This window comes from Aquila chrysaetos, chromosome 17 (assembly GCF_900496995.4).
Source record: "Aquila chrysaetos chrysaetos chromosome 17, bAquChr1.4, whole genome shotgun sequence".
NCBI lineage: Eukaryota > Metazoa > Chordata > Aves > Accipitriformes > Accipitridae > Aquila > Aquila chrysaetos.
The window spans coordinates 632,393-658,204 of NC_044020.1; the positions used below are offsets into that span (position 1 = coordinate 632,393).

Sequence of the window (25,812 nt, forward strand, 5' to 3'; positions counted from 1 at the left end):
CTCCTTTGCAGATCTGGTGTAGCCAGGAGGAGAGAAAACAAGTACAAATGCATTTGAAGTCCTGAGGTCAGCAGATCCCCCCAACACACAACAGGAAGGAGGTTGAGTAAGAGGTTGCCATTTTTTCCATTGCCATCTTTCAGATCACTAATGGCTGCAAATAGGAGAATTTCCTGAAGGGAAGTAGCAATATAAAGTGCAGAGTTGGCACATTTATAAACTCGCTTCCCACCCACCCAAGAGAACGCACGATCTCCCTGAAAAGACGACACTGTATAATAAACATCCGTGCTGCTGCCAGCTGCCATCACAACAGGGAAAAGATACCAAATATCCTCCACTGGTTCTACCTTAAGGCCATGTAACACCGGAATGATAAATCCAAGACATCCTTGTATCCACTCACTTTCTACTGCAATTCCTTGTTTCAGCCACATCAAGTCCTCGACCTTCAGTACATGGTACAGGTCAGGCCCCTCCCTCTAAACAGGTCAGGTTTTAGGTTTTATACACAAATTGCCTGGGTCACTCATCATGCCATGGCTCTGGAAGACAGCCAGAGAAAAACAACTAATTGACACAATTTCTTCCTTCTGCAAAACCATATGAGTATTTCATAATCTGCTATGGTAGGTTGCAGGTAGTCATTTTCATACATACATTTCAAAATTATACTGCTGAACACCCACATGAGATGCCAATCCAGTCTTCATAGACCTACTAATGCCTGGACTAGATACCTCTTCCTCAAATGTCAGGAAATGGTCATCAAGTGTCCGTGTAGAAGAAAGCCCTACCTGCAGAGTTGGATCAGAAATCCTGTCTTCCCCGCTTCCTCCTGTTTAGAATTTGACTTCCTTCCTACCACCCCCCATTACTAATGATACAAGATACCTTTTACAAAAGCAAAGAACCAACAGACTCCACCTTACTGCAGTTTCCAGATACTCTAAAATATTCCAGATAAACTAAAATACCAGCAATCTCATCTTCCTTGAGAGCATGCGTCTCAGGTAGAAATATCACAGACTGTAAGAGGCCAAGGAAACTGAACACATCCTTTTCTGGAAGCTGTCCTTTCTGGTCAGAAGCAGAGAATGTATAGAAGACATACATTTCTTACCAGGTTGATCTTCACCTACCAGCCCTTGGGGGAAAAAAAAAAAAAAACCAACAACCAACAACAAAAAAAAACCCCCACCAACCCAAAAAACCCCAACCAAATCAAACAATCAAGGTTTAGGTCAAAAAAAAAATGGAAAGGAATGGAGAAATCTGCCTTCGTGGTCAAAACTTATTTACTCTAGACTCTGCATCTTCCCATGAAAGGAAGAAAACTAAATTCTGATTATTTTGTGGTTGTTGTCAGCCCCAAAGTAACAGACAAAGCAAGGTCCGAGTGTCTGTGGCTGACTAGTAGTTCTCAGGATTTCTCCCCCTACCTGAAAGGGTTCAACCTAGAGTCACTACAGGACAAATGCAAAACCTTGCAAAGTTTTTGAAATAAATTAATCCAGAAAATAAAAGTGGGGAATTGTATACCTGTTACCAGCACATCTAACAGTTAACACGAGGGAAATGCACATCAAGAACCTAACTCTAAAAGGTGATCAGCTGCTTTAGTGTCTACCAACTTCAGCGCAAATTGCAGGTGTAATGCTGGCAGTTGAGGTGTACAGCACACAGCATGCTCTCTAGAGAACAAAATTACTGGATCTCAGCATAGTGGAATATACATTTTATTTCTTAAAAAGGAAGGGTACTAACAGAATTTAATACAGTCAAAATTTTACATTTTAAACAAAAGCTTTTCTTTTTCTTAAAAACCAGTTACGAGCAGAGAGGTGAGAGGATTTAAACTACTCACAAAATCCAAGCTGAAGACTTCGAGAATTCAAATCTGTGGTTTATACATTTAAAAAAGTGTAATAAATGGAAATATAAAATAATACCAACTCTGCAACAGTGAAATGCCCTTTCCTCATTAGATTGCTGTTTAAGCACCTTTATTTTCACCCATCAGCTGCCAGGAGTGTGTAGGTTTATGTACAAAATAAGCAGTTTGGGACAAAAGATTCATATATAAATTAAAACCATTTATGGCAATACAGTTTTACCCAGCTGCTTTACAAACTTTATTAACTCTTTCATTTCTACAGAATCTTTCAGTCAGGATGATCTCAAATGCACTTGATGGACTGCTTCAAAAAGCAGCTACATGTACAAGAATTATATACACAACCTCAAGAAGCAGACACCCAAGAGATTAAACAACTTAATACGCAGTAAAACCAAGATCAGATTTATATCTTCTATAAATACTGTGCAGATTTATCATCCATCCCACAGAATGAATGGGACAGATCAGCGTCACATCTGAAGCCAAAAAAATACTTTTATCCAGGAGGCAACAGAATTTCAGGCCAAATATAGCAGATAGGAGTCCCCTCAAACTATTTAGTTAAAAACTGTGTATCTCTGAAAAAGCTTTGCAGGAACAGAGTTCTCTGAATAACTTGCACATATGCTTAGCTTTCATAGCTATTTTACAGCCTAGAGACACTGAGAGGGGAAGAAAAAAAGAAGGGGGGGGGGGGGGGAAGAGATGCCACCATCTCTGCCCACTACAAAAGATGTTGTGGCTTTGTCATTTATGGAACACTGCAGATGCAGCCCTTACCAGAGAGGAGACTGCTCCAGTACAGCATTAAAGACAAAGAAGTTATGTTATGGCTGGAGAAGGTGTCATCACAGGCTAATCTCTTTAGATGAAGGCTGATGGATCAATCTCTCCTCCTCCTCAAAACCCAAGCGTTCATATTTCCTAGCAGACTGCTCATGATTCTCACTCCACTGTTTTGGTTTTTTTTCTTCTAACACAAGATAGAAAAGATCATGAAAGCTGATGAAATTTCCAGCTAAGCAGCATCCAGTGAACACATACTCAGCAAAACCTCAAGTCATTAATCACTTTCTCTCTCTCCACACCACAACAGGATACCTGTGTCATCTATGTACATAACAGTACTAATAAAGATGTAGACTATCTAGGTTACAAATGAGCTTCAGTAACAGTCACTCACTGTTTCATTGCAACTTGCTGCAGTCTGGCTGAAGGGTGGAGACAGATCTGTTTGAGCCAAAAGAGAGAACAGTTTAAAAAAAAAAAAAAAAAAAAAAAAGGCAAACAAACCAAAACCAACAAACTTTAGTTTTCCTCAATCACTAAGCTTTACAAATAATTTAATATTGCCACTTTCCAAATGCTAGTCACAAACAACAAATCAACTGTCCAGCTAATGGGATGGGAAGTGTACAATTATGAATGTAATCAGTGACTACTGTGAAAGAAAGACTGGAAGAGAATCAATTCCCTCAAATTCTCAGTTTCTCTGCTTACGTAGCTCATTATTATTTGTAAAACATTTTTTGTTGATAGAAAGCATCACAACTAGACTAGAATTCCACAACATCAATCTTTGTTTTGATTTCCGTAGTTCCCTAGGAAAAAAATAATCCCAAATCAAGCTACATGAAGCATTAACAATATTCAGATATTACAATGGAAGCACTTATTTATTACTTCATAGAACAGATTAGTTTTAAAAGTGTATTTACATGTTCTAAGTTATACAAAATACAGTATTCCAATAATCATGTTAATCACCATATTTCAGACAACTTCACATAAGAGTGCAGAGGATGCATCCATCCATGATCCTGGCCAGTAGCAAGCAGTCACCTGCAGCATGACAGATGAGAGCTGCTATTGTGCCCCCTCGGGAAAACAAATCCCACCATACCTTCTCACTGAGACATAGCTGCAGATCTAAGAAAACATTCAGGCAGGTACACGAGCAAAGTTTGTTGAGACCCACAGACCAAAATCACATGCCTTAATTTACTAGATGTATGTGAAGTACTTTTTTTTTTTTTTTTTTTTTTTTTTTTTAAAAAAACAGATGTTGTACAGCAAAAGGTTTCTGCTCATGCCTTAGTTGGGAAAATGAAGTATCAAGGGTTTTTGCTATGTAACAGGCACCCAAATTATACTTAATATCAACAGCCTTGTAACTACAACTGATTGTGTGTTAAGGACACAATTCTGCAGCTGACTGCCTGGGCAGAGCTTCACATTCAAGAACAGATCCTGTGAAGTCCACATGGTTCTCTACAGATACAGGGCTCATCCCATGTGGAAATGACAGAAGAATTGAGGCCTTAAAATATCGGGGCCTTAGATAGTAATTTCCTAACGACACAGCATTATCAGTTCACATCAGCAGGTCAAGTCCCAGCGCGACAGCACGCTTAGTTAAAGCAACAGCTATTTTTTCATGCCTTTCAGCAGTAACTCTCCTCCCTCTCTGTATATTCCTTTCACTTTCTTCTGGACTGTGGAAATAAGATCAAGAAAAGGAGATTACCAAAACCTAAACAAGTACATATTTTCTGTATGATGCTAAACTGAGGGGATCCAAATTGTCCTAAAATTGTAAAGAGTGAGGCTTCAGTTTTAACAGTCCGGCTCAGGTCATACTCTTGCATTACTCTTCTCTTCCTGCTTTCATTCTTTACTCTCCTTGCCAAGTATCTGTATGTTTATCTATACATGTATCTTCCTCAAAGGATTTCCTTTCTCCTGTAGCTGCTTGAAATTTAAGGAGTTTGCATTCCAAAAGTGACTCACTAGGGGGATAGCACACTATCAAACTAATAAATTACATTCTATATGACAAATCTGCATTATCATTAATTAAATCATTGTAATTGCTCTATTAGTGTTATGTTAGCATCTCCACAGAACTTTAGTTAAGCCTATTCTTTCTACCTTTTTCCCAGTCTTTCATTGTGAGTTTGTCTATCTTCACCATGTTACAGTGGCAGATATACAGATCAAGTAATTATCTGAACATCTAGAAAGCCAGCCAGTGTCTTGGAGTGCTGCAAAGACAAAACACTAGGACTGACAAATGACTTTGCTGTTTATGGATTTAGATGTAGTTTGCCAAAAATAAGAGATTTATGCATGAAGACAAGTTTGCATCTCTCATCTTGTGCTTAGTGGCTAAAACCATAAGGGTGAACAAAAGCCTATCTGGATTTTACAAAGGTCCGAGATACCTCCACTCTCACTAAAAAGGCAGGCATCTGATCACAAGGAACAAAGCCCTGTCATGCTGAGACGGCTCACAAGGCTGAAGCATCAATATTCTTTTCTGTGCAAGTCCATTATTTCTGCTATCTACACAAAAATATTTTTCCACACAAGTGGTTTTATTACAGTATTCCCAAGGCTGCTGGCCTTCCACTGCATCTCCCAACTTGAAATGAATTTGGCACAATTAGTAGCAGTCCTGCAGATAACGCTGAAAGGTATTTCTATAGCTAGAACACCTTGGGCTTTCAAACAGCACAGCAGGGAAATGGAGAGTTGTCAGAAAAGACATAAAATGTTACTAGAAGAACTGCAAAAAGCCACATTTAACTTTTTTTTTTTTTAAATTCTTCTCCCAGCACAAGTTTATAGTACACTACTTTTTTACCCTGTCCATGCAGGGCAACTACAACAACAACAAAAAAAGCAGAATTCAGATTATCCAAATATCAACACTATCACTAACTGTGTAAATGAACAAGTGATAGGACCACTTTACCAACATTACACCTGCAATCTGAGATATATCCACCTGATCCCAGCACAGAATGCTCCAGAGTGAAGCAGACACCCATGACTCCAATGCTTGCTAAAACTTTACGATAACCAGGTGAGAGCAAAGACTTTTTCCTGTGGGAGTTAACGAGACCTTTGTTACTGGCTTCAGTGGGAGCGGATCTTGGCAACAGGTGAAAGATTAAGCTTATAGGAAATTTTTAAATACAAAACTGTATTATTATAAGGAGATATAACTGTGTAGATTAGACAACCACATATGAAAGCAATACTGTATTAAATGTTGCGCACCATTTATTCAGTCTTTCTTCTGTAGAGTAAGACAACATTCATTGCCCACAAATCTCATCAATAGTTTATATATTTTCAAAGTTAGTACTGCAAAATGGCCATTTGGTGTCAATCCACTTCCTAATGAATGTACAGCTGTGTCAAAAACTGCTCCCTTTACTGGCAATCCCTGCAGTGATGCTGAAAGGTGCACTCCCTTTATTCTCTCCCCTTGGAAATGGTCCCTTTACGGCTGGAATGGGGTACATTGGCATCAGGCACGCTTATGGCCTCTACAGAGCATGTTCCAGACTCTCAACAGTGTCAATTCAGCATCTTTTAATGTCCAAATTGAGCTAAAAGAATATTGGTCGTCTTAAGACCACTATGAAAACATACCCAAGTCATCACTTACGGATAGGATTGTCATCCTAGTCAAAGTAACAAGATTATATAGTTAACCATTCTGAGAGAAGCAGAGGGCTCTGAAGCAGTAAGCTTAACTTCCTGAGACTGCAAAAACTGAGAAAGGAATTTCAGCATTGCACATCATTTTTTGTCTGGCAATACCTACACTCCTTAGATAGTTACCACGTTCTCATCTATCTTCAAAGATCTTGCTTCTTAACAAAAAAAATTCTCCAACTACAAAAGTTAAGCTGCACTCACCCTAAAGTGCGATTTTCCAGTTTTGCAACCCATAGACACATGAATCACAGTGTGCAAATGTGCACTGTCCTACAGGGGAGCACAGGAGTTTGCTAACAGTCTTCTCTGAAAGAAAGATCTAATGAACATTCACTGTTAGTTTCCACTGTGTAAGCTTTTAATACAACAGAAAAAGCTAATAGAATTGCACATACTAATCTCACTGACAGAATATTTTGCTGTTAAAATAGCATGACATACTGCAAAATCAAATCCTGTATACAATATGTATGTCTTAAAAAGATACTCCTAAAGCAGTAAGACAGCAAGACCCAAATGAAGGACTTGCAACTCCTTGCCCAGTTACAATACCCTTTAGCTTTGTGATTTAAACAGGAAGCATGACCTTCAAGAACAGCCATTCAAAGCTAACTGAAAATTTAGAAACAATAAATGCAAAAAGAGTTGCTACATTTACATGCTGTCAGGCTTGTTTGTTTTGTTTTGTTTTTTAAATCCATGGTTTGGCCTTTATCACCAAAATAAAACAACAACAAAACCCAGCACATACCAAAAATATCGGTCCAAATCAGCAATACTTGATACAGATAGAGATATATGCTGACATTTCAGCAACACGGAGCTAAACTATTCATCTATTTGAAGAGAATACCCCAAGATTATCTCAGAGCTTTAGAATCCTGAATTACAATAATACACTTGTAAGTATACTTTTGTAACCAGCAAAAAAAGTTAAAAGCACTTTCTTGACTTCACAACATGGTCCATTAAAAATAATAGGTCAATAACTACATTTAACGTATATGCTCTTTACAAAGGTTACGCCTTCAAAAAACAAGTTACGAGTTTTGGGGTTTGAGATTTTTGTTATTTTTTTAAATGAAGTTTACAACACTAGCTGCTGCTTTGCACCTTTTTCTCTTTGCCTTTCTGCTCTGAAATTAGGGGTGGAATCTCTTGGGTAAACGCAAAGTCAAAATACTTGTTCAATATGGTAGTGTTGAGCTTTGCTAGTAATTAGTCGTGCCTCAATTTTGGCAACTGTGCTTCTGAAAGCTTTTGAGATTATTTTTCTTGAGGTGTATGCTGTTCATCAAACTCCAGGCATGAAGACACTCCTGTCTTAAAATCGCCATTTTGGCTACAAGCATGGCCCTGTACTACTTTCCCAGAAATTAAGTAGTCTCTCTCTTCCTACACAAATGTAGCTCTTAAGCTTCCTTAATATAAGAGTAGATTCTTGTTACGCTGATGAAACTCTTACAAAGCAACTTCCACCTACTTCCTCCATCTTCTACACACAATAAACATCCCCGCAATCTGTCCAAGCTTTCATCTATTCTCCCACACCAGCACAAGGGTCTTGATACTTAAGCTGGCTCTTCTAACTGTGGGAAATCATTGGCAATTGTTTCAGTTTTATAAAACAGATGAACAAAGTACTCTTTCACCACCACAGTTCTCATGTAGTCAAGAGACAGAAAATTGTAATACGGCAGCTAATAGCCATTGTTTTACTGGAGCCAATACTCATTTGATAGTTTCAGACTGCCAAAAGACATGGGGATCAGCAGCTCAGACTAGCACCTTTTCCATGATTGCTAAATCGTTAACAGAAGAATAGATCTTGTTTCAGCAAGATACCATAAAAGAAAGTGAGCCTCATAAAAGAAACAAAGAAAAAGGCAGGTTACAGCAGTGTAGTGTGGAACAGGAAAGCAACCAAAGTGTTTTACTATTACATGGGTCATTTGATAGAGTTTTAGTACAACTCTTTGTATGGCACACTGTGGTGCTTTCTGGATTGTTTCAATACATCTGCTGTACTTTTCTGCACTGGAAGTCTCACACATCACAGACAGCTGTTGTCCTGGTGTCTTTAATTCTGCACTCACAGTACTTCACAAGATGCCACCAGAAGTAAGCTGCAGTATTAAATAAAATTCATTCTACTGCAGGGAAAAGAGTCTTAAAATATAGCAGTTCTTAATATATACAGACACATCCATTTTAAACTCCCTATTTTCTTCCACTCAAGTGCCAAAACAAAAGAGTCACTATTCACACAGGCTGTCAACAGACTTTGAGACATGAACTTTGAGTGTCTTGACAAAACCCCAATAAGTAAGCTTATCGTAGTCCATAGTTACAGTGAGAAAGACAGATAAGAAAGCCATATACAGAATTAAGGAGACTTTGCACTTTTCATCATGCCCAGCCCTGGGTAGTTCAGATGGGGTACTTGCAGGCAAGCAGGCAGGCAGGGTCATCGTCAGTTGTTTGTGTTGGGACACCTCATAGATTTCACTGCTCACTCTGAAGACTGGCGATTCATGTGTGCTTTTTAGTTTCTTTGTTTTTAAAAGTCTTTAAAGTTGCATCACTCGGAATCAGATAAGTCACTTTAAACAAAGCAAAGTATTAAGTGTGACAATTTATTTATAACATACTTCCCACCATCACCACCACACACCACCCTGTGAAAGAAAAACCCCTGCTGAAAGGGTGACAATTTTTAATATGTTTGAAAGAAATTAGACCAACGCTGCATCAAGAGCCACTCTAGTCAAATTAAGAGCGGAACAGAGGGGGAGATAGTTCAAAGCATACATTTACTTTAAGCATCCTGGATTAGCCTGCTTCTCCACTTCCTTAAGAAGTCAACACACAATTGGTCTAAACTCACACCGATTTCCACATTATTTTTAAAAGACAAGCTAGGCAAAAAAGTCTTTAGCATAGAAAAGAAACCCCAATGGTTTTTTTAATATACTTTTCAGATTTCAGTAGGGAAACTGGAAATCAGCCTAAACATCTTCTATCCCACATTTACTCCCTGATACAAATACTAGCCCAGGAAGTGTAGCCTAAGAGTTCTGACACAGCCACTATCTTAAGATAGCTTCTCTTGTTAAGAGGACTTCTAGACATACACTTCTGTTAAAGCTTCTGGTTCTTGCAGTTGTAGGTCATGTAGAAGGTCCCAACATCACACACAACATATTTTTTCTTTTAACACCACATACTGTTGAAGCAGCACTTGGTGCTGAGAATGGATTACTTCCAAGAGGGCAAGTCTTGTGTGCTAATTTTGTAACAGGAAACATGCTGGAGAGAGAACCAGCAGGCATGGAGAGACCCGATATGCTGCTACACAGGAGATAGTGAGGTAAACTGTTCATGTTTAGAGTGGGTGTAGCTTGTTCCATAGAGTGTTCATGAGGCAAAGGACCAAAACTCTTTCTCAAGCTCTTGTACAACAGGTAAGGTGCAGTAAAGTAACAGTGGCTTGTTTGCTTCTTAAAAAAAAACAACGCTTCTTCCAAAGCATAAGGTACTGGCAATTCCTTAACAGATAGGACTCAAGGTTCAGCCCAATGAGCCAGACCACTTTTTCTAAATCTCCCTTACTTCTCCTTTAGGTGTAACATGCTGCTTTATCAGCAGTTCAAGAGGGAAGTCCCTCTAAGGAAAAAAAGGAGGGGTGGTGGTAGAAATACAGCCTAAAACACACAGCACATTATTTTGTCCATATCTGTAAAGCGAGAGATCCCCTAGTGTTCTCTCTCCTTCATTTCTGGAAGTTATCCAGGATTAAAACCTACCAAGATGTTTGAGCAGTATTTTAATCAACACTGCACTGACTCTGGTCTGCATAACACTTGTGCATTAACCTCGAGATACCTCAGTTTTTACAAGAGATTGATATTACAAGATATTTTCCCATCTTCCCGTCCTAAAGGTTCCCCCGTTCCTCTTTAACAGGAACAGAGTTCTATACAACAGGTACTTTCTAGTGCCTCTGAATGTGAAAGGAAATAATTTTATGATGCTGCTCAGCAACATCTACTTATATCTTAAAATTATGTTTTACAATTTGACTGGGATGGGTGGGTGGGGTGGAGAGGGAGCAAAGAACAGGAGTTTAAAAAGAAGAAAAAAAAAAAAAGCAAGGAGAGCTTCCTAGGCTCTTTCTCCACTTAAAATGGGAGATTCGAACAGACAGCAAAAGCCCTGTCCAGTCAGGAGGGATCCACATCTATTCCTCCAGACAGGTGAATCTGTTCTATTGTATGACATCAGAAAATGCTCTATCAGTGTTAAAAACAAAGTTGTAAATACGGACACTAAGATTTTGGGCAACACAATGATCAGGAAAGGGCCTGAACAAGTTGTGCCAACAGAAACAGGGTTTGGGGTTTTGTGTAGATGCAGAATGGCAAAGCCTCCACAAACTTTATTTCTGGGAGTCTCTACAGAAGGCAGAGAAGTCTAAGAGGCTAAAACAAGGAGCCCTAACAAGGAAAAGGGGTGTGCTTACAAGGGTCCGTATCTGGTCTCGTATTTAGAAACAATGTTCTTGCATCGTCCCACTTCCTTGCGCAGCTCTGCAACCTCCGTCCTCAGGGCTGTATTCTCTTTCTCAAGAAAGGCTGCCCGAATTGTGATCTGATTCTCCTTTAATCGCCGAGCATCACGGGAACGCTTTGCTGCCACATTATTCTTCTTTCGCCTTGTCCAATATTTCTCATCCTGTAGCAAAAAAGGCGGGGGGGGGGGGGGGGGGGGGGGGGGAAGGAAGAAAGATGGCAACCTGACAACTGTATCAAATAGACACTTCCTTAGTGTATAATGACATTCACACTGACTGCTATATTGAAGAATGTCCTTCCTTGGTTTGCAGGGCTCCAACATCAAAATGCAGGCAACACAGTACTGTAAGATTTCATCCTCACACAAGTCTTGTTTTAGGATAAACCAAGTGCACTGCTAGAACTAGGGAGAGTAAGAGACTTGGCTACTAAGAGGCTAACTGAAATGCTCCCTTTACTTCGTTTCAATTTGGGAATGAACTTCCACAGAAAACAACTGGTTCTGTTGTCTGAGCTGCGTAAAGCCAGATCAGACATAATGCTGGGCAAATATACACAATGGCCTTCAAAAGTGCAGTTGATGAGGATGTGACTTGATAGTTCTTCTAATTTCTGTGTATAGCATAAGCTGCTCCTGCCCAGTAATTATCTCATGATACCAAACCAGCAAAACAGCAAGAGCAGCAGGTGACTTGCCAATTCTGTTCTTGGCAGTGCTTCTGCCCAATCACGTAGGTATGGCACATTAGCTTTATATGTCAAAATGTTTGGACAGAGTCAGAAACTTCGATCAAGGCCTAGAGAAGTTTGCAGCAATAAATCTGTTACCTTTTGCTCATCTGGGACAAAAACCTTCTTGGCTTTTTTAATCATTGGTTGTGGTTTCAGGTCCTCTTCAGTAAACTTGTGCTTGCGAGGATTGAAGAGCTCACCACCAGGCACACTGGACAGCACTAAATCAGCAGGGTCAGGGTTAAAATTCACCTCAACTTCTACGCAGTCAGGATCAATGGGGCTGGGAGTATTTCTCTCATTTTGTGGTGGGGACTCTGGCAACAACAGAAGTTACAATACATTCAGCAGGATGAAGAGAATTAACTAAGCCAACCTGGGTATCTCTGTTTATTGCCCTACTGTGGGCAGTATTTAATAGTAGTATTTATTATTTCCCTAAGGTGTGCTTGGTGCTGTACAGCTGCTGGTACAGAGAGAAGCCACACAGTCCAGTCTGTAATACAAACTCTAGGAACATATGCCAAACTAACAGACAAGAGTAGATAGATGCAGGACAAGAGTTAATACTTCCTTGGCAAAAAATACACGCTTTGCACACTCAAGAAGTGCCTTCCACAGCAGTAAGAAGTGAGAAACTTGTATCAGCCTGAGTTTTGTACCATAGAAAGCCTTATGGAAACAAGCCTGCCCAAAGACCGCAGTCCCTGGGACCTTCAAAGATCAAACAATTGTATTTCCAAACAAAGGACTAAATAAAGGTGGGTTTGTTACAAACGCAACAGTATTCTACTTCTTTGCCACATGGTAAGGTGGTCCCAACAGATTGTCTGACACTGACAGTGTTGATATAAACTTTGTCATATTTATCTATTGTTTACAAACTTCATACACATGAATTGCAAATGAGTAAGTTTTTCAATACAACACCTAGAAAAAAGCCACACCCTATGCCTTATTGAAGGGGTTCTACATTTTGCCTTTCTCTCACAGATTCACAGAAGGGGCCTTGAGCGAAACACTGTCTGTAAAGTCTGCTCATAAAATAGTACGGTGAAAGTTTAGTAGCTATCATGTTTAAACTCCAAATCTAGGGCAAACTGAGCTGCTGAATTCTTTAATAGAGAAGATCTCCATACTACAAATGAAGAGTAGAAGTTTCCTAGTACCATTTAAGTACAGTTCTGTTTTGTTGTTCCTCCATTCCCACTTCAAAGCACCACAGAACATCAAACTGCATCATTAACACACCTTTTCCAAGTGTCTGTTCTCACATTTCACAGGCTAGCACGAAGGGATTGCTTCATTGTTTTGCTATTAAGCATTGTTATTTGAGGTGCATTAAGTTAGCATAAGTTCACCCAACCAGACCAAGCCACCAAGGTAGCACAAATGACTTGTCATAAACTATCAAATCTGTTGTAAAATAACCTGAGAAACTATCTTCTCAACATGTCTAGCTTCTCACTAGATTAGCAATACCAAGAAAGCAAATACTTTCTGTTGTTTTTTCAGCTCTTCTAATTTCAAAAGAGAAACAGACTGCACACTGAGAAACACTCACTCTTTTTTTCCAGGAGGGGGGAGAGGGGAAGAAAAGGAGTGGCAGCATCTTCATGAATTGACACGTGGAATAAAGCTCTACATTGAGCATGTTTGTGCTACTTAACCTGCCACAGCTAACACTGACAGGTTAGCATGTCTCCTCTTTGATCTAAAGAGGCACCTTTTAATATGAGAACAACAAAAGTCCCTCAGAGCCCCGCATTATTCCATCTACCTGTGCTGGAGGCTGCTTCAGATTGCTGGTAAACTGCAGTGGAAGAGGATGATGCAGGAGAACCAGTGGAAGCACTGGCAGACTCCTTTCCTTCCAGCTCAGCCACAGGCAAGAGTGGATTTTGGTTCAAATCCAGGTGAGTAGGGCTGGAAGGAATTCCATTCTCCAGCAGGAACTCATCCAGATCCATGTACTCCAGGTGGAAAGACTCGCCATCGTAAGGAATAGTTTTGTCCCAAATGGGTGGCATAAGGGAAGCCGAGACTGCCATAGTGCTGGCAGCTGCTGCCTCATCTTCCTCAAGCTTTATCTTCTCCTTCTCTTTATCTGAAAGATACAAGTAGGTCACTGTACAAGCTGCAACACAGGAGAGACTCAAGGTTTAAGAGTCTAACAAAATCCCCATGAAAGGAAATTCAGTAAGCTATAGTTCTGCCTCATGACATGATCTGAAAAATCAGATGTTGAAAGGCAACATTCATACATTCATACGTAAATCAGCATGGAATGCTCTGACTCCCTGTGATGGCTGGATCACAGACATCTGAGTAGCCTTGAAGACCAACATCTTTGCTGTGATAACTTACCAAACGTGATATAATACTGCATCTAGCTTATCGTTAACTAGTCACTGCCTGGGTTTCACAGCCTCATCTTGGAAGACAGCAAAAGTGAGTGTCCGTAAGCAGGATTACATGGGAAGCCATTAAGAAAACTCCAAGGAAGTAGTTTATTCTATGCACAAAGAAAGAAGGTGCAGAAGAATAATCTAGATACAAACAAGAAAGGGATATGGGTTTTCAGATTACACTTGAAAAATTAGTCAAAAGGTCCACAGGACACCAGAGACCTGGATGTCTGTTGTTCAGTGTTTTAGAAGCATTTATTTCTGAAATGACTCAGCATGTCCACACAAAGCAATAGCTCCAAATGCTGTTCACTATAGATAGCTCAGAGTACCTACACACAATTTTCACTCTTTGGGGAGATGTCTAATAAGGCAGACTCCCACACCCCACCCCCAAGCCACAAAAGACTGATGAAATTTTCTCCATTTACTGTGCTACACTGCACCTATTACAGAAAAATGGCTGTTTCCATGTTCCCCATAGCTGCTGAATCTTAACAATTGTCTGGGACAGAATCCAAGCAGAAAACTCAAGTTATGGAATAATTACATAATTTAAGAGATAAAAATAAGCTGGCAGAAAAAGAAAAAAAAAAAAAAAATCCAAGTTGTCTTCCTGATCCAGTTCTCCATGTAGCCATGCAGTTGTACCAGCACTGAAGGAGGCATTGCAGAAGCAGTGCTACCACTGCCAGCACTGAGCCAGCACTGCCGTCAAAAGGAACGGTCATCAGTCGTCCCCTAACCAACTGCAAATTGGGTCTTACCATGGAAGCTGACAAATGTTCAGTTCAATGGAACAAGGACTCCAGGGGCATACACTGGACCAGCTTGGATCTCCAATATTCACACAGGTTAGCCCAATAAAACGCACAGGTCTTTCGCATTAGGGTTTTCTAGACTGCCTACGATATGCTAAAGGAGTATTTTTCTTTATCGGGGGTGGGAGTGGGGGTGAAACTCTGCTCTAAATCAGAAAAGCCTATTTATATAAAACCTATTCTGATAGAACTGGCATTCCTTCCGCTGTTGCCTTAGCTGGTGTGGAATTGAGATTGAAAGAGCTTTTTATGGCTTAAAGAACAGTGCTGCCATACAAAGTAAATTACCATTTTAATCTACCATACTCTGAACATTTTATACAAAAGAAGATACCAATTTTAAACTAAACAGCTGAGAAAATATACACCAGCCACTGACTTGGGACTAAGACCAAGTACCTAAAGAACATGTTAACTTCAGACCAGTGGCTCCTGGACCCAAGCTTTCTTAACATCCTCTTGCAGCTTTTGGCTTTCCCCCTTGCCACTTCACACTGCCATCTCTGAATTGCCATCTTCCAACTCCTATCCCTGCTATAAACTCCTTTTTGGAGTGAGTTTTGCAACTTCCCTACCCTTTGCTTGGGCAAAGCCAATGTGCAGGTTAACAGTCATGATGCAAATAACCTGAATGTTTCTAACAGCTGCTCCTTGAACCTAGTAAAGAAACACCATCTACTCTACTTCACATATAAGGATGATTTCACTTATTACTGAAGCACACCCCACCAAATTGGAACCACCATTTTACATCCAACTTGTGAATCAGGGATTGGGTGTTTCCCCAAGGTTTGCACAGTGCCCAGCACAACCAAACCCTCATTTGCATTGGGGGTTTTGGATGATATCCTAGTAAAGACATCACCAAAACAAATGCAAATTACAATAATGAATTCTTTGTAAATCACTTTATTTTTTAATCAACATGATAAAAAAACCTTGTGAATGTTGAGTCAAAATGTCAACAAAAAGAAAAGAAAAAAAATCATTCTTTACTCTTGAAAACAATAGTATTCCATTATAAGTTATGCCGGTTTTAATGCAAGCCAGCAGTGCTTTTGTTTTGCAACATCTAATACAACACCTCCAACAGAGGAGAAAAGAAACCTTAAGTGATCAGTAGACTAAACATAAGGCTTAAAAATACTTTTCAGAAGGTAGATGCCAAAAAGACTATACTACTGGCGTATGTGGCTCTTCTCAGATCTTTTAATGCCTTTTAGGTATGCTGTACTTTTAGATCCTGCTGTACTTCAGTAATCTGAAAAGACTGTGGTCCCTCCAACTTCCGCTCGCTGTTGGCCCTGGCTCACACCAGATTAGATCCTTACTTCACGTGAGAAGACCATCTGAAATTTTTTGCCCTTCTGCTACAAGCTGACAACTGGCAAGCACTGGGCCCCTAGTGCTGTCTTTGTTTAGCTATGCTGTCTGTCTGTCTCTCTCTCCCCCCTCACTTCTAACAGCAATACCTGAAACATATTAAAATAGCAGAAGTTAACACACATATTGGGTGCCCATGATATTTCAAACATGATACGTAAAGAGGTAAAACTGTTGTATGATAATTTTTGCATTGACATTTTCCCACTGGCTTTCTTTCAATTCATTTAACCTTTATTTCAGCTGCACAACATCCTGCTGGGTGCACAATATCTAATGAAACACTAATTAACTTCTTGCATCTTGAGGGGGAAGTTCCCGCCCACCCCAGCACAGGGACCTGAAACATTAAATCTCTGAAGATATTTATAGTGTAAACAGGTATTACCTGACAGCAGAGCTGCAGTATCCTAAGAGGCTCCATTTGCAGTGATTCAAGGTCACCCTGATAAATCTGGACTGTACTTCTGCAGCTGATAGCTCATGTCCGATTTAGCCCCCTCATTCTGCTACTGTGACCTATTAACTAGGCTGTACATCTGCTGTTAACAGAGAGGTCACTAGTTTATGCTAAGTAATTCAGGCAGAGCATTCCAGTTCTTGAACTGTTGGAAATACTGCTGTTTTAGCCAAAAGCAGCAGCCTGGGAAGAGCTTTATTCCACATCCTGGTTTTTCCTCAAAAAAAACCCCAACAAACTAATCAAACCCAGACCAAAAGACATTTTAGCCACAACTGTCAAGTGCAATCCCAGCCACAAACACAACAAACACTTATTTGACAAAGTTCTCCTCATTCATCAAAAAATATTGTCAAATTATACTGAAAACACTATATAGACCAAGGCTGATTGCTCCATAAATCTTTAGTCCCACTTTTGACAATGGAACAAGACAGGTTATGGGGTTCTGTATCCCCGATGCCCATTACTGTGATGTTTGTTGAGGCGTTCCTCTTGCCACAGCAGCACACAACTGGTGATTAAGGCATCCTTTGGAAAGCATGCAGCAGCTCGTTATTAATAGGAGAGACCTACACTCCTGCTCCAGAATATTAATGCTCTTCCCTTACCCCATAGACTTTTTTTATTAAAAGATTATTATTGTTATCTATTTAATCCCTACAATGTACATGACAACAACTTGCAGCAAGGCCAGTCAGATATACTTGGTATATGGCAGGGCATTCAAGATGATGGCATTCAGTTGGAACTGGATGTCCTCCTCTGTTGCTCAGAAGGATTAGAAAGCCTGCTTGCTTACTGGGTAGTCAAATTACCTACAGCAGTTGGAAAACCCACAGGTAGCTTGTGGAGACTATAAATGGACACTGCAGCTAGTTGATACCATTTCTCACAGAGTAACACAGAAAATTGTATTTTTGTCAACAGGCATTCCAGACAAAAGGCATAGGGTCTTTTCTCAAAATCTTGCTGAAAACACCCCACTGTATTAAGTAAATCAGTAATTATTTAACATTTTGGCTGTGCCACTATACTGTAAAGGAACAGAAAATAAACAAGGATCCTCTGAAGTCAGTTGAGTCACAATGCTACTGACAAGTCTTTTGTAAAATTAGGAGTAACTACCTGCTAACACAGAAGGCATTCTTTCTTTTGTCTTGCAAATATGCAAACAAGGAAAGCATCAGAGATCAAAATAAACAGAAAGCAACAAGTTCCACAAAGTGTGAAGTGAAACAGTACAAGGTGGACTAAGGAAATCTATGGAGAAATTTTGAGAACAACCTGAACTTCATCGCAGCATGAATGGAGAGCAGTAATCAAGATGCAATGGACTCACTAGCAAGCTTTAGAGTCAAGCTGAACACCCTCCCAAGCTGGAATGGGGTCATCTAGTAAAAGCAAAAGTATAAAATGTTTCTAATTTTAGAAAAATGCACTACCTCAAAATTGTATTAATTTTAAAATTTTACATCTCCATAGGCCAGATCACATGATTCTGGACAAGAAAACCACCCCTAAGACAAAGTCGCCATATCCCAGTCAGCTACCATCATAGTTTCCACACATGAACTTAAATTGCTCCTGCTGGCACTATCGCCTTTAGAAAGGATCGAGAGAAGAAATATCTTGAGAAATCCCATAATGTTGTAGATTCAAGATTCTATGTACTGCAACATCCTGCACCATGGCAACATAACTAAAACGTTTATCAGGGGCTGACGTATTATTTTTTATTTTTTTTTTACAGAAAGGAGAGAAAAATATTTGCCAGAATCACAAGATGGATACATTTACACAGTATTGTGCAATGTTAGACATACAAAGTAAATGGGTCTTAACTGGGAACCTCAGTGGGAATGATCTTGCCAACCTTGCTTGCACTGTGGTCTACCCTGGATATTGTCCGATGTTCCAAAAATGATTCTGAACCTCAGAATTCCTAAATGTAAGGAATTATTTTATTACATGCCAGTACACTGGGCATTACAGCAGTGTGGATAAACCTGAGCCTTCCTCAGAATCAAACTGATGCTCAGAAAGGCAAAAATACTGCCAGGTGGGGGGGGGGGGGGGGGAGTGTGCCATCAGGAACGAAGACTATAAGCACCAGCACTGTTATTTACACAGCTGCTATCTGCATAATCAGTGGGAGAGCGCCAGCTCCAGCCCGTACAGGATTGCACGGGCGGGCAGTCAGTCATACATACCCTCACGGATTATCACCAAGCCTAATCTGAAGCGCTTTGCTGTTTATGCGTGCCATCGCACAACTTTTCAGCAAATTCGGGTCAAGGAAGACTCGAAACCTTTCCACCGCCGTCCCAACTACGTGCCTAAAGCTCGGGGAGGCCTCAGACGGCTCCAGGCCGTAAACCCGGCGCCTCACGCCCCGACTTCTGCCTGCCCCTCGGCCGTTCTCCTTTGCCCACCTCAGCACGCCCCGACGGACGGCAGCAGACGAGGGTTCCACTCCCTGCGCCGGGGAACCGGCCCGCCTCCAGGCCGCCCCGTGAGGCCCAGGGATCCCGCCCGTGCCGGGGGCGGCGAGGGGCGTACCGGGGGTGAGGGGGGGGGAGGACGAGGACGCCGGGCCGGCCTCTCCCACGGGTGCCCCCCCCTCCCGCAGCCAGTCCCACCGTGACCCGGCGGGTCCCGCCCTCCGAGGGACGGGGAGGGAAGACGGCGGGGGGGGGGGGGGGGGAAGAGCTGAAGGGAGCCGCGCGCTCCCGCCGCCCCCCCCCGCGCTTACCCAGGCGCGCCTCCCGCGGCGGGTTCTCCATCAGCTTCTTCAGCACCAGCGGGAAGGCGCCTGCCAGGCCCCGCTGCTCCTGCTGCGCGGCGGCCCCCGCGCTCCCCCCGGCTGCAGTGGGCTCCGGTCCTCCCGCCGCCGCCGCCTCCTGGTGCGCGGCGCGGCCGGGCATACTCCCCGCGGGCTGGCGGGCGGGCGAGCGGGCTGTCAACGGTCGCCAGCGGCCGCAGCGCCCGGGGCGAGGCTGCGACAGCTCCCCGGGACCCGTCGGCGACCGACGAGCGCGGAGCACGGCAGAGCGCGAGAGGCCGAGGGCGCATGCGCGGCCGCCTGACACCTCACGCGTGTTTCAGTATTCATGAGCGCCGGGGCCTCGCCCACCCAAGGCGTCGAGACCCGCCCCGCCCTCTCCGCCTCGCGGATTGGTCCGCGCCGCTCGGGGGAGGGGGGGCGGTGCCGCGCCGGCAGGTCCCGCCCCTCCGTGGCCGGCGCGGGCACGCGCCCCCCTCCCGCCGGGGCACGTGCAGGGGCAAGGCTCCAGCGGCTCATTAGCATGCCGTGCCCCGCCCCTCCCCCTCCTCCGGGCGCTGCGTCACCGCCAGCTGCTCCTGAATGCGCGCGCGCGGGGGCGGAGCAGGAGCAGGAGCAGGAGCAGGAGCAGCAGCAGCAGCAGCAGCAGCAGCAGCGCCTGCCGCCGGGCGCGCGCCCGCCACTCGCCTCCTGGGCGGGCGGGCGGGCGGGCGGGGGCGGTGCCGCCTCTGCGCCTGCGCGGCAGGCTCTCCCCCGCCGCCGCTGCTCCCTCAGGCGACCGTTACCGGCTGAGGGGGCCGTGTGGGCGGCCCGAGCTGACCGGCGATTAACGAGCCCCTGCTCCCTTGCTGCCCCGGGCACCGGCCGGGCTCGACCGGCAGGGCAGCCGGCCACGGGGCGGGAGGTGGGCCCGGGCTCGGAGGTCGCGTAACCGTGGTGGCCGTGGCGGGGGGGAAGGCGGGAGCCCGCCGCCGGCGCCAGCGCTCCAGCCGCTCCTTAAATATCCTCGTTTAGGATCCCGAGATCACCTTTCCCACATGACCTGGATTTAATCCCGCTCTGTCCTACATCACGCCGCAGCGGCGTGCCCTATATAACGCGAGCAGGGAGAAGGACTTCACTGCGGCTGCTGGCGAAGGGCGGGGGGGTCTCTCCAAGTTTTCATGACCACAAGCAATCCTTGTGATTCCCCAACCAGCCCCCCCTCCCCGTCCAGCAACAGGGATGCCGTGCTGGGATTTAAGCTTCTGAACACACAAAGGGAGCAAATGTTGCCAAGTTCATTCCGGAGAGCAGAGGCAGATACTGAGGAGCTTCTCCTGCAGAATGAATAAGCTCGCAGAAGTGACAGACGGTACAGCCACGGGCTTCTCCTGTCAGCAGTTGCTGCCTCTTGCCACAGAAGGGCCGGCCGCAGCAAACCTACCGCATAGCACCGCGAGCGGGGAAAAGCAAAGGGTGCGCAACCTCCCTGCGATGGCCCCCTCCGCACCCAACAGAGCCACAGGTGCCAGGGCGGAGATGTTCCCCCTCAGTGCCAGCAGAAAAGGGACATCTTCTTCCCGGCTAGACACTCGGGCATCTGCTTGGTTCAGCTGCCCTTCCACAAACCTCAGACATTTCATTTCAGTGGCAAGGCACAATCTGACCTGACCCTGGCTAATAAACCCTGATGGTCTTTGTGACACAAAACCAGTTCCAAGTTCCTCTCCACGCGCCCCAGGAAAAGGAATGGATTGGAAGTCGCATGGGGTAGATGCCTACTGCGACGAGGACCCGGGGATGTCTCCGACCAACCTGGGCAGACAGGCAGCCAGCTGCCCTACCTGCCAGCTATTTCTCTTGTGTAGGCTGGGAGGCAGAATCTGCTCCCTCCTTCACAGGGGACAGGGGTGGGACTCCTGACGCAACTCCTGCGCACATGCTGCCTGACAGGGAGCTTGCAAGGGCCACCTTGTTAATACAGGCTGGAACAGCGCGGGTTAATGCATCATTTATCAAGGCTGATAAATCCAGCTGCAAGAAGCAGGCAGAACAGGTCATGCTCCGCTGCCCAGCGTGCTCCAGGGCTGCTGGTTGCCCTCCACGGACTCCCTCTGCCTTGCCAAGCTCAGATGGCAGAAGGAAAAAGCACATGCGTGAAAGGGAGATGCCACTTCACACGGGGCAATGAAACAGATGTCGGACCACACATGAGAGAGGTGGCACACGCAGCTCGGCAAGGGGCAGCGGGCTCCCAGCGATGCTTTTGCCTGGGAAAGAGCTGGTGGTAGACAGAGAACACAACTTAGTGAGGCCGGGAAGGAGCAGCTTCTAGGAACGGGGTGAGGAGATGTAGCCAAAGTGGGCAGGCTGCAGGCTTCCCATTCAGTTACGGCTCTTATGGTCGCTTTGTTCCTTTGTTGTTGATGCTGGAGGCCCCAGGGGATGATGCTGTGTCTCAGTACTGTACAGCGCTCCTTCAAGGAACAGGCTCTGCTCTGCGTGCATCCCCCCTGCAGATCTCAATGGCAACCGCTTTGCTGGGTAACATCCATATGAATGGAGGTAATTAAAACCACTCACCAGCCTTTACTCCAGGGCTTTTCCCTTTAGATGGGCCATGTTCTTCCTCCAGCACATTTCCACCCACACTGCACTGTGCTAAGGTTTGTTCTGCACCACCACTGGGTTGTGACTTTGCTTGGAGAGGGTTTAGCTTGTATACACTGTTAGCTGCCCGGCCCGCAGGCAGGAGGGAGGGAGGGAGTTCCTGGGGAGCATTCCTGTGGGTTCCCTCTCACATCTCCCTGCTCGGGCATCAGCTCTGCCCTGCCAGCTAGGAGGGAGCCTGCTCCGAGAGAGCTTTTCCTCACCACCTCTGGGGATTAGGGGCTCAAGCCACTGCCAGCAGAAAGTGGGCACTGCACCATCAGCTGTACTTTCTTGGTTAAGCTGGGACCTGCCTGGATTTTTACAATTTCTCTTCTGCTCTGCAGCCGAGAAGGAAGAGAGGAGGACAATGAGATGTGAGGAGAGGAATGCAGCGGCCTTGGCTGTTACTGCTGGGAGTCTTGTCAGGGCCAGATGATGCAGAACAGCCCAGCTCTGATGCAGCAGGGAGACAAGCAAGAAGCAGCCCAGTGCTAGGCACAGGGTGGGGGGGACACGTACAGCAAGCCCCGCTGGGAGGTTTGAATAGCAGAACACATTTCAGACAGAGGCCTGAGACCCAGCAAATCCAGACAAGTGGTGTGTGGGTATGGAGACCCAGGAAGAGAGAACTGAGCTCTGTGGGAAGAGGGCCATGATGGGAACGCTGGCCTGGGGAGGGAGGCGGCATAATAAGGACAATTCTAAGAGTTTCAGGAGGTGCTGCTGAGAGGCAGGGTGGTCCTGGGGCTGAGGAAGAAAGCTGCCACAAAACAGCACCCTCAGCAGCCAAATAAGCCACACTGAGTTAAGACTAAATTATTCCCTCTACAAATCATTGATCTCCCCTCTACCTCCCACTCCAACTCTTGCCAAACAGATAAATCTTGCCAGCACTCCTCCGTTGGATTAATTCAATCCACTTGGCTGTGGAGATCAGAGATCCCAGAGAGGCAGCCAAACTTCAGCTTAGCCATAGCAAGGCTCAGCACCACGTGAGCCTCCCTTGGCCGTTACTGCCTCCTCCCAGCTAGGTCCGCTTTCTACCTGGGTATCAGTCAGCTCGGAAAACATGCCCTGGTCTCCACACGCAGCTTCATAGTGTACGATATGTAAACACACCAGTTAGCAGGCAAAGTCTCAGCAAAGAAGAGAGCCAGCTCACAGGTGGCACCAGCAGGAACAATATGACAAAATGAGTGCCTTGGGGGGTAAGGCAGCTCCCCTTGCCCTATTAACCCCTTTCCCACAGGGAGCTGTGCAGGTGCCACAGGGCTCGCTGTATCCCAGCAGGTGTAGGCACTGCCTTTCCTGCCTTACTGCTGGAGCAGCAGCCTTTTCTCCTGTTGATGCTGGAGCGAGAGCAGGATCCCATGCCACATTGTGCATCTGGCTTTTCTGCTCCCACCTCCTGGATCACGCTGCCCCTCAAGACTGCAGAACCATCTGCGTGTCCTGGTAGCAACTCCCTGCAGAAGAGCGAGCTCTGTGCATGTTTGTTTTTGTGAGTTCAGCTCACTCGTGCCTAGACATGAGCTTGTTGAGCTGAGGTGTTTCCACAAACCTCCCCAGCACTCGGCAGCAAATGTTAAAACACAACAACCAAAAAGCAGCTTGCCAAGGGCATGTGGCATCCTATCCAAAACCAGAGTCTCCGAGTTGTGTGATGGGCACTTGGAGCATGCCCAGCAACAGAAAAGTGATCAGTCCAGCAAGAGCGAAGTGTTCAGCACAGCAGAAGCCCAGGGTAAATAAATAACCTCCTGGGTCCTTTCCGTTTGTTTTCTAGGATGCTGCGCAGAGAGTGGGAAAGCCTAGGAGTAGAGAAGTGCTCTTGCAAAGAAAACACAACATTTTCTGTATTCCCTACCCCAGCTTTCCACTAATAAACAACTGCAGCATCTAACACAAAGTTTGCACAGAGTCAGCCTGCTCCACACAGGCCGGGCTCCCTGAACGGTCTGCATCTGGGAAGAGGCAATGTCTGGCGGCTCAGCAGTTATTAACCGTGGGACAATCTGGATGGCAATCCTGGAAGTTGCTCCTACGTGAACACGGAGATTTGTGCCCAAGCCTTCTCTGTGCACAAAGCTTTGCGGGTTTCCAAGAAGTAGCTGAGCACAGAGATTAAAAGGATCAGGAGCTCAGCGCTCTTGACTGATTTTGTAATCAATCCATTGCTGCCGTTTTTCCTTCTAGCTGCACAACACGCTCGGTGCCAGAACCCCCCATCCGACCTGGACACTTGGGCGAAACAGACCCTTGAAGGGCTTGCAGCAAACAAGGTCTTCTGCCCCCCTCTCGCCTTGCAACTTAAGGAGGGGAAGGAGAAATCAAAACAAAACCCCCAGCATGCATTCCCTCAATCCTACCTGTCATCTTGTTGGTCCAGGGTAAGGAGTACTCCAGCAGGGACTTCAGGACTTCTGGAAAGTCCAGGGCAGCGGGGCCCCCAGGGCTGTTGCAGCTTGACATGTCCTGTCCTGGGACTGCGCTAGCACGGCTAAGGGAGGGCCAGGTGCCTGCCCGCCAACGCTACACCCCACTCGCCTGGGCGTTGCGAGAAGGGCTCGGAGGCACCCGGAGCGGGCTTGCCAAACTACTCCGGCTGAGAAAAAACGAGGAGGAAGGGAAGCAGCCTGGCAGGGATGCAGTTTGCCCGGCTGTCTTCACCTCCCCCTCTCCCACTCTGAAGTGGCCAATTGTGGAAATAGCTTGCAGCCTTGCAGGGCTGGGCTGGGCGGCTGGCCAGCGTGGTTTTACAGGGCCTCTCCCAGCCAATCCGGCAGCAAAGAACTGGGCCAGTTATCTAACTTTGCAAAGGCAGCACCCTTTTCCTTCCCAAGGTGTTATAACAAATACACACACGGGGGTCGGGGGGCGGGAAGCGCGCAGGCTGTCAGGGGTACACCTTGGCTGCAAAAAGGTACAGAAAAGGGATCCTCTGAAGGGCTCTTGAGAGGCTCTGAGGAGCTCTGAGCTGCGCAGGCTGCCCCGTGGAGATACGCGCGCTGTCTGCATCTGCCTGCTAACTTTCCAGCTCTCTGAGATGCAGATAGAGACAGTATTTGTATATGATGCAATGCTTACTGCGTGTCCCTCCTAAGGCAATATAGATAACGGCGTAAGGCATCTTTCTTATCAGGTGTGCATCACCTCCAAAATGCAGAATTTCTCTTCCTAAGTGGCACAGAGTTTTATCAGAAAGCCAACTGACTCCTCTCGGAGCAGTGATGTAAGGCAAGAGAGTTCATGCATCCTGCAAATACTCTGATAACGGCTGGTTAAGTAAGATCTTGAGCATGCAAAGCCCCTCCTCTCCTGTTAGTGAAGTTTTTAGCATGGAAGGATGGGTTGGAGACAGGAGGATAAAGGTTCTGATCTTCTTTATTGGGATCTGGCATGGGAAGGAGCATCTTACATGAGCCAGGGTCTTCTCTTTTGCTCGGTGTGATAATTAGAACAGAAGTGCCCTTATTTCTCAGTTTGCTCTTGTCTGTTTTGCCAGGCTCAGCCTTACAGCGCCAGTGTGAGTTGATAGGAACCAGGTATTCCTACACTGGACTGTGAGCCCCAGCTATCAGGGACAGCCCAGCAAAACTGTCT

The 25,812-nt window shown here is 45.1% G+C and overlaps 1 protein-coding gene across 4 annotated transcripts; it reads right to left on the bottom strand.

Annotated features, from left to right (window-relative positions):
• Positions 1 to 1,723: 1,723 nt before the first annotated feature.
• On the bottom strand, positions 1,724 to 24,910 carry TEF (TEF transcription factor, PAR bZIP family member). Of its 4 annotated transcripts, none has more exons than XM_030040425.2 (5): positions 24,579 to 24,909; positions 13,499 to 13,825; positions 11,815 to 12,035; positions 10,935 to 11,146; positions 1,724 to 9,015 (listed from the first exon to the last, which is right to left on the bottom strand). In XM_030040425.2, exons 1-5 carry the CDS (start codon positions 24,679 to 24,681, stop codon positions 8,994 to 8,996), a joined length of 885 nt encoding a protein of 294 aa, XP_029896285.1. In that variant the 5' UTR covers positions 24,682 to 24,909; the 3' UTR covers positions 1,724 to 8,993. The 4 variants fall into 4 exon arrangements, with proteins under 4 accessions (XP_029896285.1, XP_029896286.1, XP_029896284.1 ...); XM_030040426.2 differs by lacking the exon at positions 24,579 to 24,909 and adding an exon at positions 19,546 to 19,853; XM_030040424.2 differs by lacking the exon at positions 1,724 to 9,015 and adding an exon at positions 9,035 to 9,909 and having other exon boundaries at positions 24,579 to 24,910.
• Positions 24,911 to 25,812: the final 902 nt, after the last annotated feature.

What these genes read in the sequence shown, in the direction of transcription:
- TEF (XM_030040426.2), bottom strand. Translation starts at nt 19,717, where the DNA reads ATGCCCGGCCGCGCCGCGCACCAGGAGGCGGCGGCGGCGGGAGGACCG. An exon ending in GCCGCGGGAGGCGCGCCTGG is followed by an intron (nt 13,826 to 19,545) that starts GTAAGCGCGGGG and finishes TGTATCTTTCAG; the next exon opens with ATAAAGAGAAGGAGAAGATA. An exon ending in TTGTCCCAGATGAGCAAAAG is followed by an intron (nt 11,147 to 11,814) that starts GTAACAGATTTA and finishes TTTTTGCTACAG; the next exon opens with GATGAGAAATATTGGACAAG.